We start from the raw sequence: 19,153 nt of genomic DNA on the forward strand, positions 1-19,153 counted from the left end.
TATATATATATATATATATATATACACGAGTACTTCTTTCTTGTTTTCTGAAGGTGAACCGAGGGTCACAAAGAAATGATTCAAGGGCCACATGCAGCTCACAAGTTTGAAATACTTGTTCTACAGTTACAGGTTAATTCTGTTACCGGAAAAATGGCAGATCATTTGTATTTGAAGTTTCATTGCGTTATTTTCAAATCACAAGTGTATTCTCAAATTTTGAACTTCAAAGGACAATACTTTTCAGACAATTGATGTAGATCTACCAAAATTTAGTTTTTATTAAGTAAGAAATATTTTAAGAAGATATTAGTAGAATAAATTATTAACATTCCAGTTCATTTCAAAGAAGAAAGAAAAATAAATCCTCTATAAGTCAATGGACAAAAAAAGATGACACACAACACACAACATTATCCAACATTTCTCAAAATGGATTAAATTTCCATTATATGGACTGAAGTTGAGGATTTTGAAAGACTTTGAGGCTCAATATGAACCAATTATATACAGACTTGATGCCACAAAGAAAAAAACTATGTAGCGTACCTGCATTCGAGACACGATTCGAGAAACTTTTCGGTACGAAAAAGAGATAAGTCGCAAATCGACAAGTACATTTTTTTTGAAATTCGAAATGAAACAGAAACATCCGAGACTCATAGACAATACTAGTTCACTGAAGTTTTAGTCCTCAGACACTGTTTTAATGTCACATGTGGTATATATAAAAGCTTTAAATTGATATAGTAATTGCACGAACACGATGTATTTTCAAACTCAAGACAATACAGAAACATCCGAGATTTATGAGCATTACTAATTCACACACATCCGAGACTTATGAGCAATACTAGTTCGCCCAAGTTTTTGTGATGAGGAAGATGCCCACATTAGACAAAATTTACAGAAAATTCGGAATATTAAGGATTGATGGTGATCTGACCTAGAACATACCTTTTCATTACAGTAAACAAAGAACAGGAATGAGCATGAATTGTACCTCAAATGATGTGTACGGGTTCGGTTTAATCACAGTTCCCATGAAGTAAACTTTTGTGATGTACAAACATCGTGTGTGCGTGAGTAACGTTTATGTTTCTAACTTCTTATTCAAAGATTCACAAGATAGGTTATTTCTTATTTAAATGCTTCTTTCAACATTTCTACTCTATCTTTGTTTTTAAATCACGTTCACATTTTATATTTTATTTAATAACTTCAGAGATATAAAAGTAGAAACAAAATGTACAAATGAAGGGGTGGATTGAAAGATTTATTATGAAGATCTAAAGCTGAAACCTCAAAATACTATTACTAGGGTAACGAGTAATGCCAACGAAACGAGAGAAACTTTTCGATACAAAAAGAGGCAAGTCTCAATTCGATAAGTACATTTTCAAATTCGAGATGATACAAAAACATAGGTACGTTCAAAAAAGTTTGTGATAACTTGATCCAAGATCCAATATATTTTAGAAAAAACGATATCGAAATTAGAAATTTGTACACGCAAGCCCATTATCAGCGATGATTTTTGATTTATATTACCCCTGTTAGCAGTGACTTTGGGGGAATTGCTAGAGTTAGGCGGATATAGATATTTTTTTTATCCGTAGTGTCATCACTTATCAAAGCTTGTTGACCATTACGTGATGCAACTTTTTTTCGCATTAAAGGTTCATCTGAAAATTTCAGATTTGTGCAATTTTTCGAAGTGTAAGTGGTCAGTTACAGTTACAGATTCGATTAACAGAATATAAGTCTAGGTACATCTTTAATAGTGTAATTCAAATTGTGGGCCTAATATCAACATGTGCAGAGCTATGTAAAAATGCATGATGTATTATATCACAGAATACTACATTGCTAGATCTACCCACTTTCTCAGATTTGTTCAAAAAACGTAACACAAGACTATTGTAATTCGTTATCTGAATTACCTTTTCTTACCTGTCTTAAAAAAGCAATACATCTTCGCGGATAATCATTTAGCGCCCATACAAACAGTTGAGAAAATTTCTTTTCCTATTATAGTACCGACTTGACAAGTTATCAAATTATAACTATTCCAAAGATAACGTGAAAACAAATTAATTCATTTGTTCACGAATTAATGCGAAAAAGAAAATTTGTCAACTGAAGAATACTTTCTTTTTCGTGTGTACAGGAAGATTATATGACTATACGTAATATTGATCTACTGTTTCTCCAACAAATGTAGATCAAAACTTATTGGCCATTATGTGTTGCTATCTTTTTTCGCTAGTAATTCAAATTGCGGACCTGATGTCGACATGTGCAGAGTTATATAAAAATGAATCATGTATTATATCGCAGAATATTACATTGCTACTCCTTCTGTATATAGGATAGGTCAGTGTTTCTTTAGATATATGCTATCTTTTGCTGTTCAGCATTACGTCAGAACATCACGTTAACACTTCTCATTTTTGTTGACGAATGTCTTGGTTTAATATTTATCTTCATACGTATGTAGTTCATTCTTTTTTTTTAAAAAGTAAACTTGTGATGTTTAAAGATGATGATGGTGAACGTGTACAATAGATTTCAATCTTTTAATGAAGTCATTCGATTCATTTTTAATGTTAGATTTTCGTTTTGAAAAGTAATTAATTTTCTAAGAAACGATTACATGTTACTCTTGTGCACATCACATCTTTGCAAATACTATCTAATGTAACCACTAACGTTTTGAATCAGGTCCAGTTGGAACAAAATTTTCTAAAAGGGAGCATGGACATGCCAATTTTTGGTTGCTAATCATGGCTCACATGTTCGCCAGATATTAGTAATTTTAAGCATTACCTCATTAGCCTCCTGTCTCCTTGGTATTATCACAATGGAAAGTTCGCTGACGGTATTCGTAACTTTTTGTAAAAGAGTGATGAGTAATCACAATTTAATTTTTTAACGGCCATGATGGATCAATGGTTGAGTCCCATTGGTAGATTGGCAACAGTCAGCCCCCAAATGTAGGGAGATGTGCAGTAGAAGTTAGGAAAGACCCAATTCAATCATATTTTAGTTCATTTGCAAGCCTACCGTGATAATTTTAGGGGCGCTCGTCATCCCTGTGGATAAGGGCATGGGTAAAGTGAATACTTCTGGTACTTGTGGTTCCTGTCTCAATCCGAGTTCATGTTAATAGGTAATTGTGGTAAACAAAAAAACTGTGATCATTAGTTCTCCTGTTTACTTCTACTTTGTTATTTTTCTAAAGCAATTATGTCAGGTTAGAAGAACATGTATCTTTTCTTTCTAGTACGTGTATTGTTCTTCTACTCATAAATTTCAGTGATATAACGTTTATTCACATTGTCATTCTATCAACTAATATTTTTTCGTCTTAATCATATGTCCTTTTACCGAGAAAGGGTATATTTGGGGGGACGTATTTTTATTTCTCCGTGGGGTCTTTACATGATGTACAAACCTATTACATTTTAGGTTTGAGGAGTATGGTGGCTCATTGGTAAAGGATTTACAATCAGTACTTCGTTTTTCAAATGCTGAAGCTTCTTGGTATGCATCCTGTTGGAACTTAATGGCGATCAGTGCCTCAGATTTGGCAATCATCACGCCTTCAGTTAATTACTCTAAAAAAAGAAAGATAACGAGTTCGGAATTTGCTATAACTTAGTAGAATGAGAATGTATGAGAAGATCATGAAAACTCACGGACATGATGTTCGGAGATGAAACTAGGGACTGCATGCACTTTGCTACAGTGCACGACAATTAGTAATAAATTATGCTCATTATGTTGAGGAAGACGAATGATTAAGACAAATGAATGAATGAATGAATACTTAGTAAAATAAAAATATATAAGTAGACCATGAAAACTCACGGACACTATGTTCGGAAGTCGACCACAGTGGGCGGCAATGAAAACTCACGGACATGATGTTCGGAGATGAAACTAGGGACTGCATGCACTTTGCTACAGTGCACGACAATTAGTAATAAATTATGCTCATTATGTTGAGGAAGACGAATGATTAAGACAAATGAATGAATGAATGAATACTTAGTAAAATAAAAATATATAAGTAGACCATGAAAACTCACGGACACTATGTTCGGAAGTCGACCACAGTGGGCGGCAATTAGTAATAAAATATTCATCTGAAAGAATACGTCGTTGCTTTATCACTGAACCACACACACACAAACTTTCACATATTTCTTACGTTCGAAACGTAAGAAAATATTTCAGTTTAACGTACCACGATTATGCTCATCATACAGATAGACAGAGAGAAAGATATACACTTAGATAGTACTTATTGTCTTTTCGAGTGCAGAATAATACGCGTTCAATACTACACAGAGGTTTGTAGTGTTTGAGCCCCGTCGCCCTATGCTTGGACCTCTCCCAACAAAAAATTTCTTAATGTACGCCTGTGTACATAGCTAGTATACGAATTCTATGACGGGAATCTGAGCATTTTAGAAGAAATTGATGATAATAATAGGGAATATTTTAACTACTTTCGTCCTTTTAAAGTAATATCACATACAGCTTAGACTATAATATGGAGAAAACTGTATAAAGTTCAACTTCCTAGATCCACTTAAAGAAATGAAGAAATGTTCTCTTATTTGAGAATAGTCAATTGTTTTAACTTGAAGATTTGTGCCCCATGATGAAATCGTGGGGTTCTGTGGATCAGTGGTAAAGCGTTCACCTTCTGTGATTGGGGTCTCTGGTTCAATCCTAACTTTCGTCGTGTGAACTTTGTGATGCATATAGCCTCGCTGCTGAACGGAACGTTAAACTCAAAAATCAATCAACATCATGTGTACATGAGTAACGGCATCCGAGATGTATAAGCAACACTAGATTTGTCAAGTTTTAGATCTCAAACACTGTTTTAATATTACCTAAAACACACACACACACATACATATCTTCGCTTCGTGTTGTCTGAAACCATGACCTAAGATAATGTTGACGCGACAGCTGGAGAACAACATTGAAATACAAAACATGTTCTGTTATCTTATTTTTCTGCTCTTTGCAAGTAGACATTGCAGATACAGAAACTCTCTCTCAGTTCGTTGACTTGTGTATGTGTATTTAACGTTAGATTTCACTCTTATTAACATTAGAAAATTATGAAATTAACTTCAGTGCCTCAGTGGTAGAGTGTTCACCTCTGGTACATGAGGTCCCGTGTTCAAATCACATGTCTTTTTTCTATATACTTGTCATTAATTTTAGCGACCACAAATTCCCTGCTTCCTTTACAACTTAACGAAAAGATGCTATTGACTGACCCCCGGAAAACCGTCCTTATCATTTCATTTTTACGTTCCAGATGGCACAGTGGCTCAGTGGTAGAGCGTTCACCTCAAGTGCTTGGGTCCCTGATTCGATCCCAGTTCGTGCCCTATAAACTTTTGGTGGACAAACATCGTATGCGTCGATTTCCCTTCGGAGTTCACCAGTTTCCTTCCACTTTCTTCATTACATCATTTCATTCATTTTTTCATTATCACCTCTCCTTCACTAGTCTAGTAGACGTAACCGTAGGACGTAAAACTCACTTTTCACTTGTCCCACCCACACAGATTATACTATTTTCATTTGCTAAAACACACATATCTTCGCTTCGTCTGGACTCCACGTACTACAGATACATAGACAAACGGAGAAACAAGTAGACATATTATCAAAATTTTAAGACACACAAGCTATGATTATTATTACATCATTCACATCATAAAGTTCCGTCTTTCAAAATCATTAGTTTAACAGTCATAATCGTGGAACGTAAAACTCACTTTGGGTGTTAGACAACATTGTATCTAAGACTTTTCTCTTTGACTCTCTTGTCAAACTATGATTTGACCTCTCTCTCTCTCTCATCGCAGGTTGAGGACCCTAGTGAATCAATGGTACAGTGCTCATCTTTGATATATGGTGTATCCAGGGTGTAATCCAGCCCCAGACAAGTGAACTTTCTGGTAGACAAAATTACTAGTTTAACAGACATAATTAAAAATTGGACGTAAAACTATGATTCGACTCGAACGAATATTTCTGGTGCATTGGGATCCCTAATTCGATCCTAGCTAACAACAAGTGAAATTTCTGGTGAACAAGAGCGTTCATCTTTTGTGCATAGGTCTCCGAGTTGAAAATGAAGCCCTCCTTCCCCCGTGTTCAACTTTTGCTTTCAACAAATGAATTTTATGATAGACAAACACCGTATGCGTGGATTTCCTTCGGAGTTCTTCCGTTTCCTCCCACTTTTTGAGTGTACGTTGATTGATGGTACAGCGTTCACCTCCGGTGTTTGAGGGGGGGCCCTGGTTTCAAACCCCAGCTCCCTCCGTCAAGTGAACTTTCTGTGTTGGACAAACAACACGTGCGTGGTTTTTTTTTCGGTGTACTTTCGTTTCCTCCCACTTTCTTTATTCTATCATTTCATTCATTTCTCATCATCACCGTCTTCTTCAGACTAGTCAATATATCCATGAAACTTAAAATTGGAAGTTATTATTATTATTATTATTATTATTATTATTATTATTATTATTATTATTATTATTATTAAAAATAAACCAAGAAGTTCCGTTACTAGTGATATACATATATCCTAATTACCAGTCTTATGGCGGCTCCCTTTCCTAAATTTAGGGGGACACAATGACTCATTGGTCTATTCATCTTCCTAGCATATGCTACAGACAAACAGACAAACGTCAGCCTGTGTTCATTGACATTTTGTCACTTCAATGCAACGTTTTCTTATCATCGCTTGATTAATAAAGCGGTAGGTAGGTAGGTTTGTGTTTTGCTTGTCGATAAGCTAATCTTCTCTTCTCTTGAATACGAAGCAACAGACAAAGAAAAAAAAAGATACTGGGAAAACACATTTCTTTGACGCTGCTGTATATATATATATATATATATGTATGACTGTCTGTGTCTGTTTGTAGAATCTGGTTTCTTTATCACACACGAAACAACTATGAATAAATACACTTTATAACTTTATTCTTTTTTTAAAGACAAAGACTAAAAAATAAAGACAAATATATTATTTTACTCTAGTTCGATTCTTAGTGAAAGAGCATTAAATATTTCTATTTCGTTCCTTTCTGTCGTGAAACGATGTGCTATATACGTGAAATTCTTTTTTTTTTTTTCATGCAAGGATTAATTCAACTCAATGGTCGTGAAGTACAGGTCTTGCGTTTGATTCTCAGGTCTTGCGTTTGATTCCCGTGTCCTGCTGGTTCGATCCTCGATGAGAAAACATTACACATTTTAAGACCTGAAATTAATTCAATCATTTCTGTCGTGAAAACGAAGTGAAATTCTTTTTTTTTCATGCAAGGACTAGCTCAACTTTAAAATCATGAAGTACCAAATTCGATCCCAGCTCCCTACCAAAGTAGAATTTTATGTAAAGTCTTTATTTCATAAGTTAGCGAAGCTACAATCAAGATTAGTTGACTGCTTCACTTTCACTCCCAAAATAATAATAATAATAATGTGATGCTGTATTTTTTAAATTTATTTATTTATTTTATGGTTGTTATTTATGTTTTAATACCACTTTGGTCCGGGTTCGATTCTCGTTGATAGAGAGAGAGAGAGAGAGAGAGAGAGAGAGAGAGAGAGAGAGAGAAAGGGAGCATTGAACACTTGAAAGCATTATAGTGCTTTGAAATGAAGAGCTTCGAACAATGTACATATCATATGCTACGCTAAAACCAATACATGAAATTCTTTTTTTTTTTCATGCAAGAATTAATTCAACTCTAAATCGTGAAGTACTGGTCTTGCGTTCAATTTCAATGAGAGAGCTTTCAAAATGAAAACATATTTAGTGTTCAGGTTCGATTCTCGATGAGAAAGCACTGACTATTTTAAGACATTAAGTATGCTCTTCGCTATTCAATACATAACGAAAAGACGAAAATCAATCAATCAATCGAGAAGCTTCGAGCTTGATATTCAATCAATTGGGAAGCTTCGAACGTGATAGACGTCCAAGAGTATGAGCATAGTAACAACGTTCGCTTGCGTTCTTCGCAGGAGGGAGTGAAGTGAAGGGGTTTGGGGGGTTCAAATCCATAACGAAAAGACAAAAATCAATCAATCAATCAATTGGAAAGCTTCGACCATGATAACTAATAGAACTCTCATCCGTCCAAGAGCATTTAGCTATTCAATACATAACGAAAAGCAAAAATCAATCAATCAACCAATGGGGAAGCTTCGCCGTCCAAGAGTATGAACATAGTAACAACGTTCCCTTACGTTCTTCGCAGGAGGAAGTGGAGGGGGTTTGGGGTTCAAATTCATAACGAAAAGACAAAAATCAATCAATCAATCCATTGGGAAGCTTCGATCATGATAACTAATAGGACTCTGACCCGCCAACAGTATGAGCATCCAAGACTATGAAGGCCAAGAGCATCTAGCTATTCAATACATAACGAAAAGCAAAAATCAATCAATCAATCATGAAGCTTCGATCATGATAACTGATAGGACTATGATCCCTCCAAGAGTATGACCATCCAAGACTATCACCATAACAACAAACTGTTCTCATACACGTTCAGATAAACCAAAATTTTCCCACGCACTTCTCTGGTAGCCGTAAAAGGCTATGACCATAGCAACTAAAGGCTTGTCGAAACTTGCCTCCCAATTCCAGGAAATGACACCGAATTCTAGGAAAACAAGATAATTTTTTGATGACTCGGCCTTCTATACGCGGGGACATCTACTATAGCACACACTCACCCAATATTTCACCACGACCACATCCGGGATGGCAAATTGTAACTGCAATAGAACCTTACACAACATGTTTTCTCTGGCAAACTCTTCAATATAAACTAAATCAAACCGTGATGTGGTTGATGTTTCTTTGTCAGCGATGTAGTCCGAGCAATAAGGATAGTCAGAGACGTACGCAGGAATTTATTTCGGGAGGGGTCTTAAGCTTTTCGGGGGTCCAAATACAATTTCAGGCTAAATTGTATTAAAATTTGTAAAACTGCACCTGAAATTAGACTAAATTTATAAAATATATATATAAAAAAAGTCGAAATTTCGGGGGGAGGTCAAGACCCGCAGTACTCACTCCCTGCGTACGTCCCTGAGGATAGCAATGAAACTAACCGTCAAACAATGGAAGTTTATTGAAATAAGCAAACAGCTTCTGTTGCCACGAATCTTTATTTTTGCCCACCGGAGCACATCCGGTGATAACGTATTTCTTGGAAACCCGAACCAATCTTCAAAAACTGATTTCATATTCGTTATCAGCACCCTAAAGTTAGTAAGAATTGGTTACTTTTATCTCCGAAGCATTTTCACTGTTGACCAGTGATATCAGTGGAAATAACCATTATGACTGCCAGAAACTACTGCTGTAATGTTGTAGAAACAAAGGAAAGCAACAATCATTCTAAAAATTACCCACAAATACATAATTTTAAAAGGAGTTTGGTTTATCGAAACTCAATTACTCTGTCCGTGAATGTGTGTGTGTGTCTCGGGATTTAAGAAGTCTCAAAAATCTCGATGGATGACTATCAATTTTGACCAGGATGTAGAGGGTAGGAAGTTAGAATCGAGTTTGTTCATGGAGGTGGTATTCAACGGAAGTGGGTGAAATAAAACATTTCCGGTGTTTAACGTAGTTCACTAGAGAGCAAAAACAATAATAGATTGCGAGAAGCGATTTCTTTTTTTATTTTGCAATCAATTAAGCATCCCAAGAATTCATTTTATCTCTAACTTTAACACTCTACTATTACTGGAGGCGGTAAAAATCTACCATAACCACAGTTTCAACATTGATTTACATAGAACAAAAACAATAAGAGAGAGCGAGAAGCTGTTTTTTTGGAATCGATTCATCACTCTAAGTATAGATACCATCTTCTTTTAATGGTTTATTCAAACCGGAAACGGCAGGAATCAACCATTTTCGATTTAGAAGTTGATCGCTGTAGAGTAAAATCGGCAATAACTAGTAAGAAGCGGTTTTCTGGAATTAATTTAGCGTTCTAAGAATAGTTACTATCTTCTCTCTGAACCTTCTACTTAAACCGGAAGTGAAAGAAATCAACCAGTTCCGGTTTTAAGTTGACCGCTATATAGCAAAAACAGAAATAGATGACGAGAAATCATTTCCAGCAATCAATTAAACGTCGCAAGAATATATTCCATCTCCACTCGTGATCTCTCAACTAAAACCGGAAATATATACTACCACTTCCGGTTTCAGTATTAATTTAGAAAATCTCACGCCGTAGAAACTAAACTCCTTCACGTGGTGTACACGTGACACTACTACTTGTTACCAATACATAATCTCTATCCACATTTTTCGTACCTCTGGAACGGTTTGAAATACGATATTGCTACGTGTTGTTCAATGTTAACATGTTTAATTTCTTTTGGATTCACCTACAATTCTTTTTTTTTTTTTTTAATTGAAGCTCTTCTGTCGTGTATTAAAGATTTATATTTCACATTATACCGTACATTTAATTGAAAATGTGTCCTAATGATGATTAATAAAAGAAAAAAATATATACTGCAATTAAATACAAGAGTATTTATAATATTTTTATAAGTTCTGTTTAGCGAACTATGTTTATGATGTAAAATCCCTACCTTGGTAAATGGTTGTTTCTCTTGCAGGTATTATCACGGATATTCTGATCTCCTTAGACGATCGTTATCTCTATTTGAGCAACTGGGCTCATGGGGATATCCGGCAGTATGACATTACTGATCCCAGCAACCCTCGTCTTGTTGGACAGGTATTCCTAGGAGGCTCCATTGTTAAAGGGGGACCGGTCAAAGTCATAGAAGACTCTGAACTTAAGGTAAGTGTGCAACTGGTATAAATAGCGGCATACATAGATTGTGATACATTTCCCTTGAATAATTTCAAAAGTATACATCCTTTTTGAACGGATTTCTCCTACTACTTCCTGAAATTTATAAACAAACTGTAGTCCGGGGAATTATGTATAAGGACCATACGCTCGACTAAAAACTGTAAAAGGCAAGATATAGTGATGTAGTGATGTGATATCCAGCTGCAGAATTGATACCGATAAATATCGAAACATGATTGATCTATCGAAATATCAAAAACTCGAAATATTCCAATATTGAAAACAGTGAATATCAAATTCTCGAATCTAATTTGAAAAATTTCGGAATATCCGGCATTGAAAATATCTAAAAATATCGAATATCAAATAATTGAAAACAATCATAATATTGATATATCGAAAAATATTGAAATCGAATATCAATATTAATTTATCAATAAGTTATATATATTTTAATATTGATATTTGAAAATATCGATTGATTGATCATATATCCAAATATCGCACAGCCCTATTCATATGCCCTTAACCTCTACCATTGGAAGTGCACTTTCCCATTCTGATACCAGGTGACAGGTTCTTTGTTGAAGAATTGCTGTAGTTGTATATAAGTGTAGACAATACTGCAGCCACTCATCACTTTTGTGTACAACCAAAAGTGGCCCCATTTAATATTTTCCTTCCGCTCTCTATACACATGGATTAGCATGTGAAGAGATCAGTGTTGTAGGCTGGAATGAATTAGAACATTTAAATGGAAATTTCGGGCTACAGCTTAAGGTCTAATGTTGGTTATGAGTGTTCTAGCATTACCGTTAAGAAGGATAATTCCCTCGTTCGGAAGAACATAATTTAGTATTGATTTCTAGCGCAGCGATAACAATAATTTTCATCTATGGATTAGCATTATTGATCTCACCTTATTAAAACATTGCGTAAGAATAAGTTCACAGTAATCGGAGAAGAACTACATTATTTTTTTCGGCTTCCGAGGAGTTTTGACATCCCCTTGTAACTATTTTCTTAAACTAAATCACTGAAATGACATTTCATTATGAGCAGTGCCTAAAGGCTTCTGTAACAAAGTATATATTTACAGATATATTGCTTATTACTACATATTATACATATTTGTTAACATTTTCGTATTTTACACATTCATATTTATTTCAAGTGTAAGGTAAGTACATGCTCTCAACATGGATAATACACATGAATGCGGGTTCGATTCCCTGTTGAATATGTCCGCCACAATTGTCAAAACTTTCTATAAACATTCAATAACATTTCTTTAAATTCTTGGACATATAAGGATTCTGTGCAGTCATTGCGGTAGTTATCCTCTTCGAGATAATACGGATTCCGGATTTCCACCGCATAGGCTTATATATCAGTGATGGAACGGATCATGAGTAATTTGTGTCACGACTTTTGTCCAGGTGATACTTGTCTGGGGGTCCGCATCTCAGACCCGGTCTGATCAGGAGATCCAGACAAATCTGGTGACGCAAACAGACCCGGAAGCAGCTGAAATATGACCTCTGCAGCATTGCTGCACAATTTTATAGTGGATTAATAATGCCCATTATTCGCGCTCTAACATTCATTTGTTTGATCCGGGTGTGACATTTCTTAATCAAGATACCATGTCTTGAATATTTCAAATATAATTGCATGTTCAGTCTTCTTCCCATACTGTAAAATAATACAGTGATTTAAACACAAACCATACAAAAGTATTTAACAAAACACTGTTTGTGCTCAGCGGCGTCTTTTATATTCGACACAAGTTTCTACAGGATTGCTAGCTTGAATTTTGATGATCCCAATAAGAAAAGCATGTAGCTTATCTTTTCTGTAATTCTCATGCATTTGTGCTCTCATAAATTGTGTAGTTATCTTTCAGTGCAATGCTTTGACATACAGACTCATACAACAAAGGAGAAAGAAAAATCATAGATTTGGTGAGAAGGCAGAAGGAGAGTGTGTTTCTTAAAATTAGATTAGCAAGCTCACGCATACTTCCCGTGTATATGATGTTTCGTCGTCTCAGGGTTACTTGAGGTCGTGGGTCTGGTGAGGCCATGAGTCTGTCCGGGTCACCAAGTTTGGTGCATCATGGGCCTGACTGTCTCTCAGTCTTCCGTATTATAAACTTCGTGATCCATTCCAACACTGATACTCATGTGTCAGACTTCAAAATTCAACATATGACAAAGTCCATGGGGTCAAGGTTTGGTTATCGTGGTGAGCAATTCACAAGCCACTTCTCTTAGTCCGTCAACCTGCGAATCATAATCTAATAGTGACGTACGATCTATGTAATGAGATGGAACAATTCTGATATTAGTTCCAGATTTTCTAGACACTCTGTATTTTCACGATGTTTGGAAAATTGCGAAAAAGATTTTGCGTATGTAGTGGTAATGTCTCGCCAAAGGTGATAGTTAAGGTTTAGTTTTTATGTCATCAAATGAATTTTGTAAAATTAATTTAGAGATAGAACTCTTAAATACTTTGATAAATCGATTAGTCGATCAGTATTTTCAAATATTGAAATATCGACATCAAAAAGTCATATCGATGAAGTTTTGAAATTGTGTCTATATCAATTTTTGACAACAAATCTGAACATATCAAAAGCCCTAAGTTTTTGGATTTCGTTTTTGAAGATTGTCCATGTTGTAATGTATTCGAATGATATTTTTGCTTATAAATTATTTCCAGCATATTATTATTATTATTATTATTATTATTATTATTATTATTATTATTATTATTATTATTATTATTATTATTATTATTATTATTATTATTATTATTATTAGGAGCAACCAGAACCTGTTAGTGTAAAAGGACGTAGACTGCATGGAGGACCCCAGATGCTACAACTCAGCCTAGACGGGAAAAGGTTATATGTGACGTCATCGCTCTATGCCGCGTGGGACAGACAATTCTACCCAGACCTCATCAAGTAAGTACACTGCTCTAGTTCTTTCACCTTTATTTATTATGCTGTGAGGACTCGTTTTATGTAGCTATTGCGTTTCTACCGTCATATATTTCTATTAGAAGTTCGTGCTTGCTTGCTTGTTTGAATGTGTGTGTGTGTGTATACTTCTAGGAAGGGATAATAATGCTTTCCCCAGGGTTTTTTGTTTCTATTTTGGAGGAAAAGGACGAAAAGAAATGTCCTCTGAAACGCAAGAGAGGACTTCCCTACGTACACTCATGTTCAAAAGTCGTGTGCAAGGGTTGTGATTTGATGTTCAGCACTTGTAGGCTGGATATTTCACATCATGATAAAGTGCATTTTTTTAAAAAAGGTAAAGACTAACTTAAATGCCCGTGCCTGGTATAAGAAGGATACGAGTATGGGAAATATTAAAGGTATATTTGAATCCTGTCTTCCCCGCAGGATGCGATTTGAATAACAAGGAAATGATAAATATTCAATTAGAATCAAGCCCTATTTTTTTTAAATGTCAACCTAACTGCTAAATATATTCGAAAATTCATTTTAAACGATTCCACCGTTTCCTCAGTTTCACAGTTTTATGAATACAAAGCGGGAAATTAAAATGTTACAAAAATTGTCTCCCTTCCAACTTAGAAACGGGATTTCCGGAAACGCTGGGGCATGTGTCAATTAGTTGATAATAATAAGGTTTTTTTTTTTCGAGTTTTGTATGAAAAACTTGGGGAGCTCGTGAAATATTCTATTTTGAGCATACATTTTGAACCTGTTCTGCGTATCCTCCTCAGAATACGCATTCTAATGAAAATGGCACGATAGAAACTCAGTTCGAGGTAGATGCTATGTTGAAAAATTCATTTCAAGCGGTTCAGATATTTGCCCATGACAATGACACAGACAATGTTGATGGATGTGGAGAAAAACTATATAAATTGCCCCCTTTCCCCCTTAAAAGCGAAATTTTTGAAAACGCTGAAGAAAAAAAAAAACTGATACAATGCTTCGTGTGGAGTCTTGTACCGTATGTGGCAGAAACATGAACATCACGCAAAAGTGATTGAAAACGACTGGAAGTTTTCGAAATGTGTTGAAGAATGGAGAAAAGTAACTGGGTCGAGCGGAAAACGAATGGAAAGGTATTAGAAACGGTGGATGAGAAAAGAACAATTTTAGATATTATTAAGAAGAGGAAGGGAAACTGGTTGGGGTATTGGGTAAGAAGGAACTGTATCATTAGGGATGTGCTAAAGGGTATGGTGCCAGAAAAGAGAGGGAGTGGGAGAAGAAGGCTACAGTTAATGGGCGATATCAAAACAGAAAAATCTTATGTCCAGAAGACGAGGTTATAGCTTAAGACTGTGGAGCATGGAAACTTCTCAGCTGCGGCAAGTGACCTGCCAATAATGACAGAGTACGTATGATGATGATGATGATGATGATATTTTTATTGAGGAGTTTATATAGCAAAATTCCATATTTGGTACACATTTTGAACCAACCTATCTCCCTCAGAATGTTTTATGCATTTAATCAAAACAACATAATTAAATTCCAAATCGAGGTAGGTGTCAACTATATTCAAAAGTTCATTTCAAATGATTCAGCCGTTTTCCCGTGATAAGATTGCTTTCATTAAAATAATAATAATAATAATAATAATAATAATAATAATAATAATAATAATAATAATAATAATAATAATAATAATAATAATAATAATAAGATGACGATGCGAGGAGTTGAAGGTCAGAAGCAGAACATTTCATTTTATGAAAACAGAGAAAACCAAAGTTTAAGTTCACTCTTGTACGAGACAGAATATGTGTATATTTCATCAAGACAAGTCTTATAGAAACAATGAAATTAATTCTGATAAGAAAGAGCCGCAGGATTCTTTCAAGGGGGTGGAGTGGGATGGAGAAAAGACCAACATACAAGCGAGGTCTCGAATTTACACACTTGGATGCATTTTATACTTCATGTAAAATAATAATCATTATTGATGCACATTGCATGATTTTATTAACCACTGTGAAAGTGGAATGTTACTAAAAAAGTGGGACGAAGCAAGAATGAAAAACTCACTATAATCAAAGAATGGGAAAGTGGATAAAGAAGAAAGAAAGAGGAATGCTATAAAAAGCGTAACGAAAAAGTAACTACATACAAGTACGGATGATTAGACTAGAAGAAGAGCGGGAAAAGGAGGAAGAAAAGAAGCAGTGAAAGAATCTCGAAATGGTAGAAAGGAAGGAAGGACCATCTCTATAAGATATAAAGGAAGGAATTCCAGAAGGAACAAGTCTGAGGAAGTCATTATTACAGTCTCGGAATGTTACAAGAATTTCATGTTTTAATTTTTATATGTAAGCCCTTAAACAATGGAGTTGAAACGGAAAATGGAATATTGTATAGCATATTATATTGAATTGAGTTCTTCAATTTTTTTATTAGTATATGCGTACGAAATATTGTAGAGATAAAATACAGAGTCTTCCAAAATTTCTATAAAAAAGTAAAAAGCTGTAAATTTGTAACCATTTATTGTATTTGTACAAAACTTTTAGTGGACTTGTAAGAAAGTCTGAAATTTTGTTTCCAAGCATTTTTTTTTTTTTTTTTTAACGCCAAACCTCCAGCTGAGCACCATTTACGTCCAAACATTGCTGAAGTCTTTTCGGGAATCCAAGAATGGCATTTTGACGTGTTTAATCCGCAATACTCTCAATCACATCACGTATCTTCTTCCGGAGGTCCTGAACATCTTTCGGTTTTTGGTTTGTAAACTTCTGTATCATTTTCTTACGAATAATATTGTGTAGCGTTGTCATTGGCACTCGCAGCTCCAAGGATCTGCGTTCAAACGATTTCTTTGGACTTCGCAACATGCTTTCCTGCACGGACTGAATCACATCAACAGTGGTTGTTGGCCTTCCGCTACGAGGCAAGTCCAAGACACTTCCGGTAGCTAGGAACTTATCTTACCATCTCTTGATACTTGAATCTGCAGGTAGTTGTTTCTAATATTTTTGTCGGAATTTTCTTCTCACCAAAACACTAGATTTTAACTCACAAAACCACGCCACACACTGCGCTTTGTCTTGAGTAGACGCCATCTTTGTCACGTGATTTGTGGTTATGACGTCAACGTTTACATCCGCTCATTGTTGCCAACAAAAATTTTAACATTTCCACTAAACATTACAAACAAAATACAAAATTGTAAGTAGTACTTTCAAAGTTACAGCTTTTTTACTTTTTTGCAGGACTTTTGGAAGACTCTGTACTTCTCTGATGAGGGAAAATACTAATCAGACATTATAATCTCAAATCCCGTGGGGTACAGATAGTTCATTTTGGTTTTTAATTCCTTCATATATTATGCGTATATGCTGTTGGAAAAGCATAAGGTTATGTTAAAATTCAATAGAGTTGTCTACATTTCGTCAGTCGTTAAAAAAAAATTGTTATTTGCTGGAAAATTTCGTGGAAGTTCATATAGGTGTGGAGGGTAATTGTATGTGGCGTACAGAATTGTTTTTTGGCGTAGGAAGTAGGTCAGTTTAAATTGGTTGATTTTGGTCGTTGATATTCGTCATATTAATTAGCTATCCTGGAAACGATGGCGGGAGACAGCAATATAATATTTCGGAAAGATCTATAGACAGTGGTTGAGGGGGAAGAGGTGATAGCAGCATTAATATTTGACCTCCTAGAAAAAAAATGAAGTTTAGTTTCTTAGAAAAATAGGAAATTTCAACCCCCTTATGATTTAACTTTATTCAATATTTTTATTGCTTCTAGGAGTCCAAGTTGACGTTTTACTGAAATAGTGTCTAAATTACATTTAAGTTTCATCTTCGGAAAATATATTTCGTTCTGATGGGCAGCAGCAACATTTTAAACTATTTTCGGTTCATTTCGAAATGGTATAGTGGGCTCTTTCCATGATGGTTTACTAGTTAAACTGACAATACTTGAGACAACTTAAAATCTTAAGAAATATATGCTATTTCTGGGGACTCTAATAGTAGATATTTTACTGAAATGGCCCAGCTATCATTTTCGTTTCGTGTAAGAACCAATTTTTATAATGAGCCGAACTTATTTCATGCATCGTTTATACTTACGTTCGTATCCTATCATATAGGGTAACAAAGTTTTATCTTGAAATGCCTCCTTTCCGAGCAGCAGGGAGTTTAAATGGAGGTAAGTGCTCTCGCTACAAGCTACAAGCTACACCAGATTATTTTGGACAACCGTTCTTCCTATCTCGAGCATGCAAAATGAACTAATTTTGTGCACTTTTAACTTCCATATGTTATATCTTAAAATCATAGGTGTTTCTTAGAACGTCTAGCAGTATTACACACCACTATTCTATATGATTTTGATGTACTATTACATACCTTCCAATTCGCCATTTTCAGGGAAGGATCCCTGTGAAAAATTTTCTTCGCTACTTGTTGCCAACTCTATCTGCACTACACAATGTTATGTTGAGGTCTAACTTTTATTACTTGTCTCCAGCACACTACAAACGAAGTAAAATAAACTATATGAATAAATAGAAAGACATGTGTAGTTCAGTTCTTGGCGATCCTACAGTGTTTCGAATTCCATTCCTGGGTATTTCTGTAGTGAAATTTTGACTCCTAAAATAATTTGGCGGCCGGATTAGGCCTTGGCCTACTGTAAATAAAAGCAAATTTACTTCTATTTATTGAAAATAGCAAACTAAAATCATATCATTTATTTTAAAGTTATTGATTATTTTTTTTCTTTTTAAGTGAGAACACCAATTTTGAATAAGACATGAACTATATGGTTAGCGTATGCGTCATCGGGAGCGAAAAACCCAGGTTCGATTTCCAATGGAAACTCATGTGGTTGGATTTCATGCTAAGCTGTAGGTCCACATCTTATATAGCCTCGATGCTCAAAGAGGTTAAACCTAGTCAGACCAACCAATTTTCAACATAGCCGTACAATAGTGAAGCGTAAAAAGACACATACTTACACATTATGTAAAATTGCAACTGTTTCTACCTCTATAGACGGCGTGGTGCACGAGACATAGAAATCTTTGCCATCTTCGCTCCATTGTTCCATCAAAGTCAACCAGTTACCACTACCAACATTCTGAGTTAGATTCTGTCCTATAGCGATAAAAATAGCTGTAACCAGATTCACGACCTGAGTATTGAAACCATTTATGCTACCAGCAATCGCAGACACCATAAGATTTTTGTAATGATTACAT

The 19,153-nt window shown here is 35.1% G+C and overlaps 1 protein-coding gene across 1 annotated transcript in view; it reads left to right on the top strand.

Annotated features, from left to right (window-relative positions):
- LOC145680575 (methanethiol oxidase) overlaps positions 1-19,153 on the top strand; it is a 152,418-nt gene that overhangs the window by 85,925 nt on the left and 47,340 nt on the right. Inside the window, exons 8-9 of the mRNA XM_081751219.1 lie at positions 10,711-10,898; positions 13,742-13,887. Of these exons, the coding sequence (XP_081607345.1) occupies positions 10,711-10,898; positions 13,742-13,887 (334 nt within the window). The remainder of the gene's footprint in view (positions 1-10,710; positions 10,899-13,741; positions 13,888-19,153) is intronic.

Source organism: Thermobia domestica, chromosome 3 (genome assembly GCF_964235325.1).
Source record: "Thermobia domestica chromosome 3, izTheDome1.hap1.1, whole genome shotgun sequence".
NCBI classification, from domain to species: Eukaryota; Metazoa; Arthropoda; class Insecta; order Zygentoma; family Lepismatidae; genus Thermobia; species Thermobia domestica.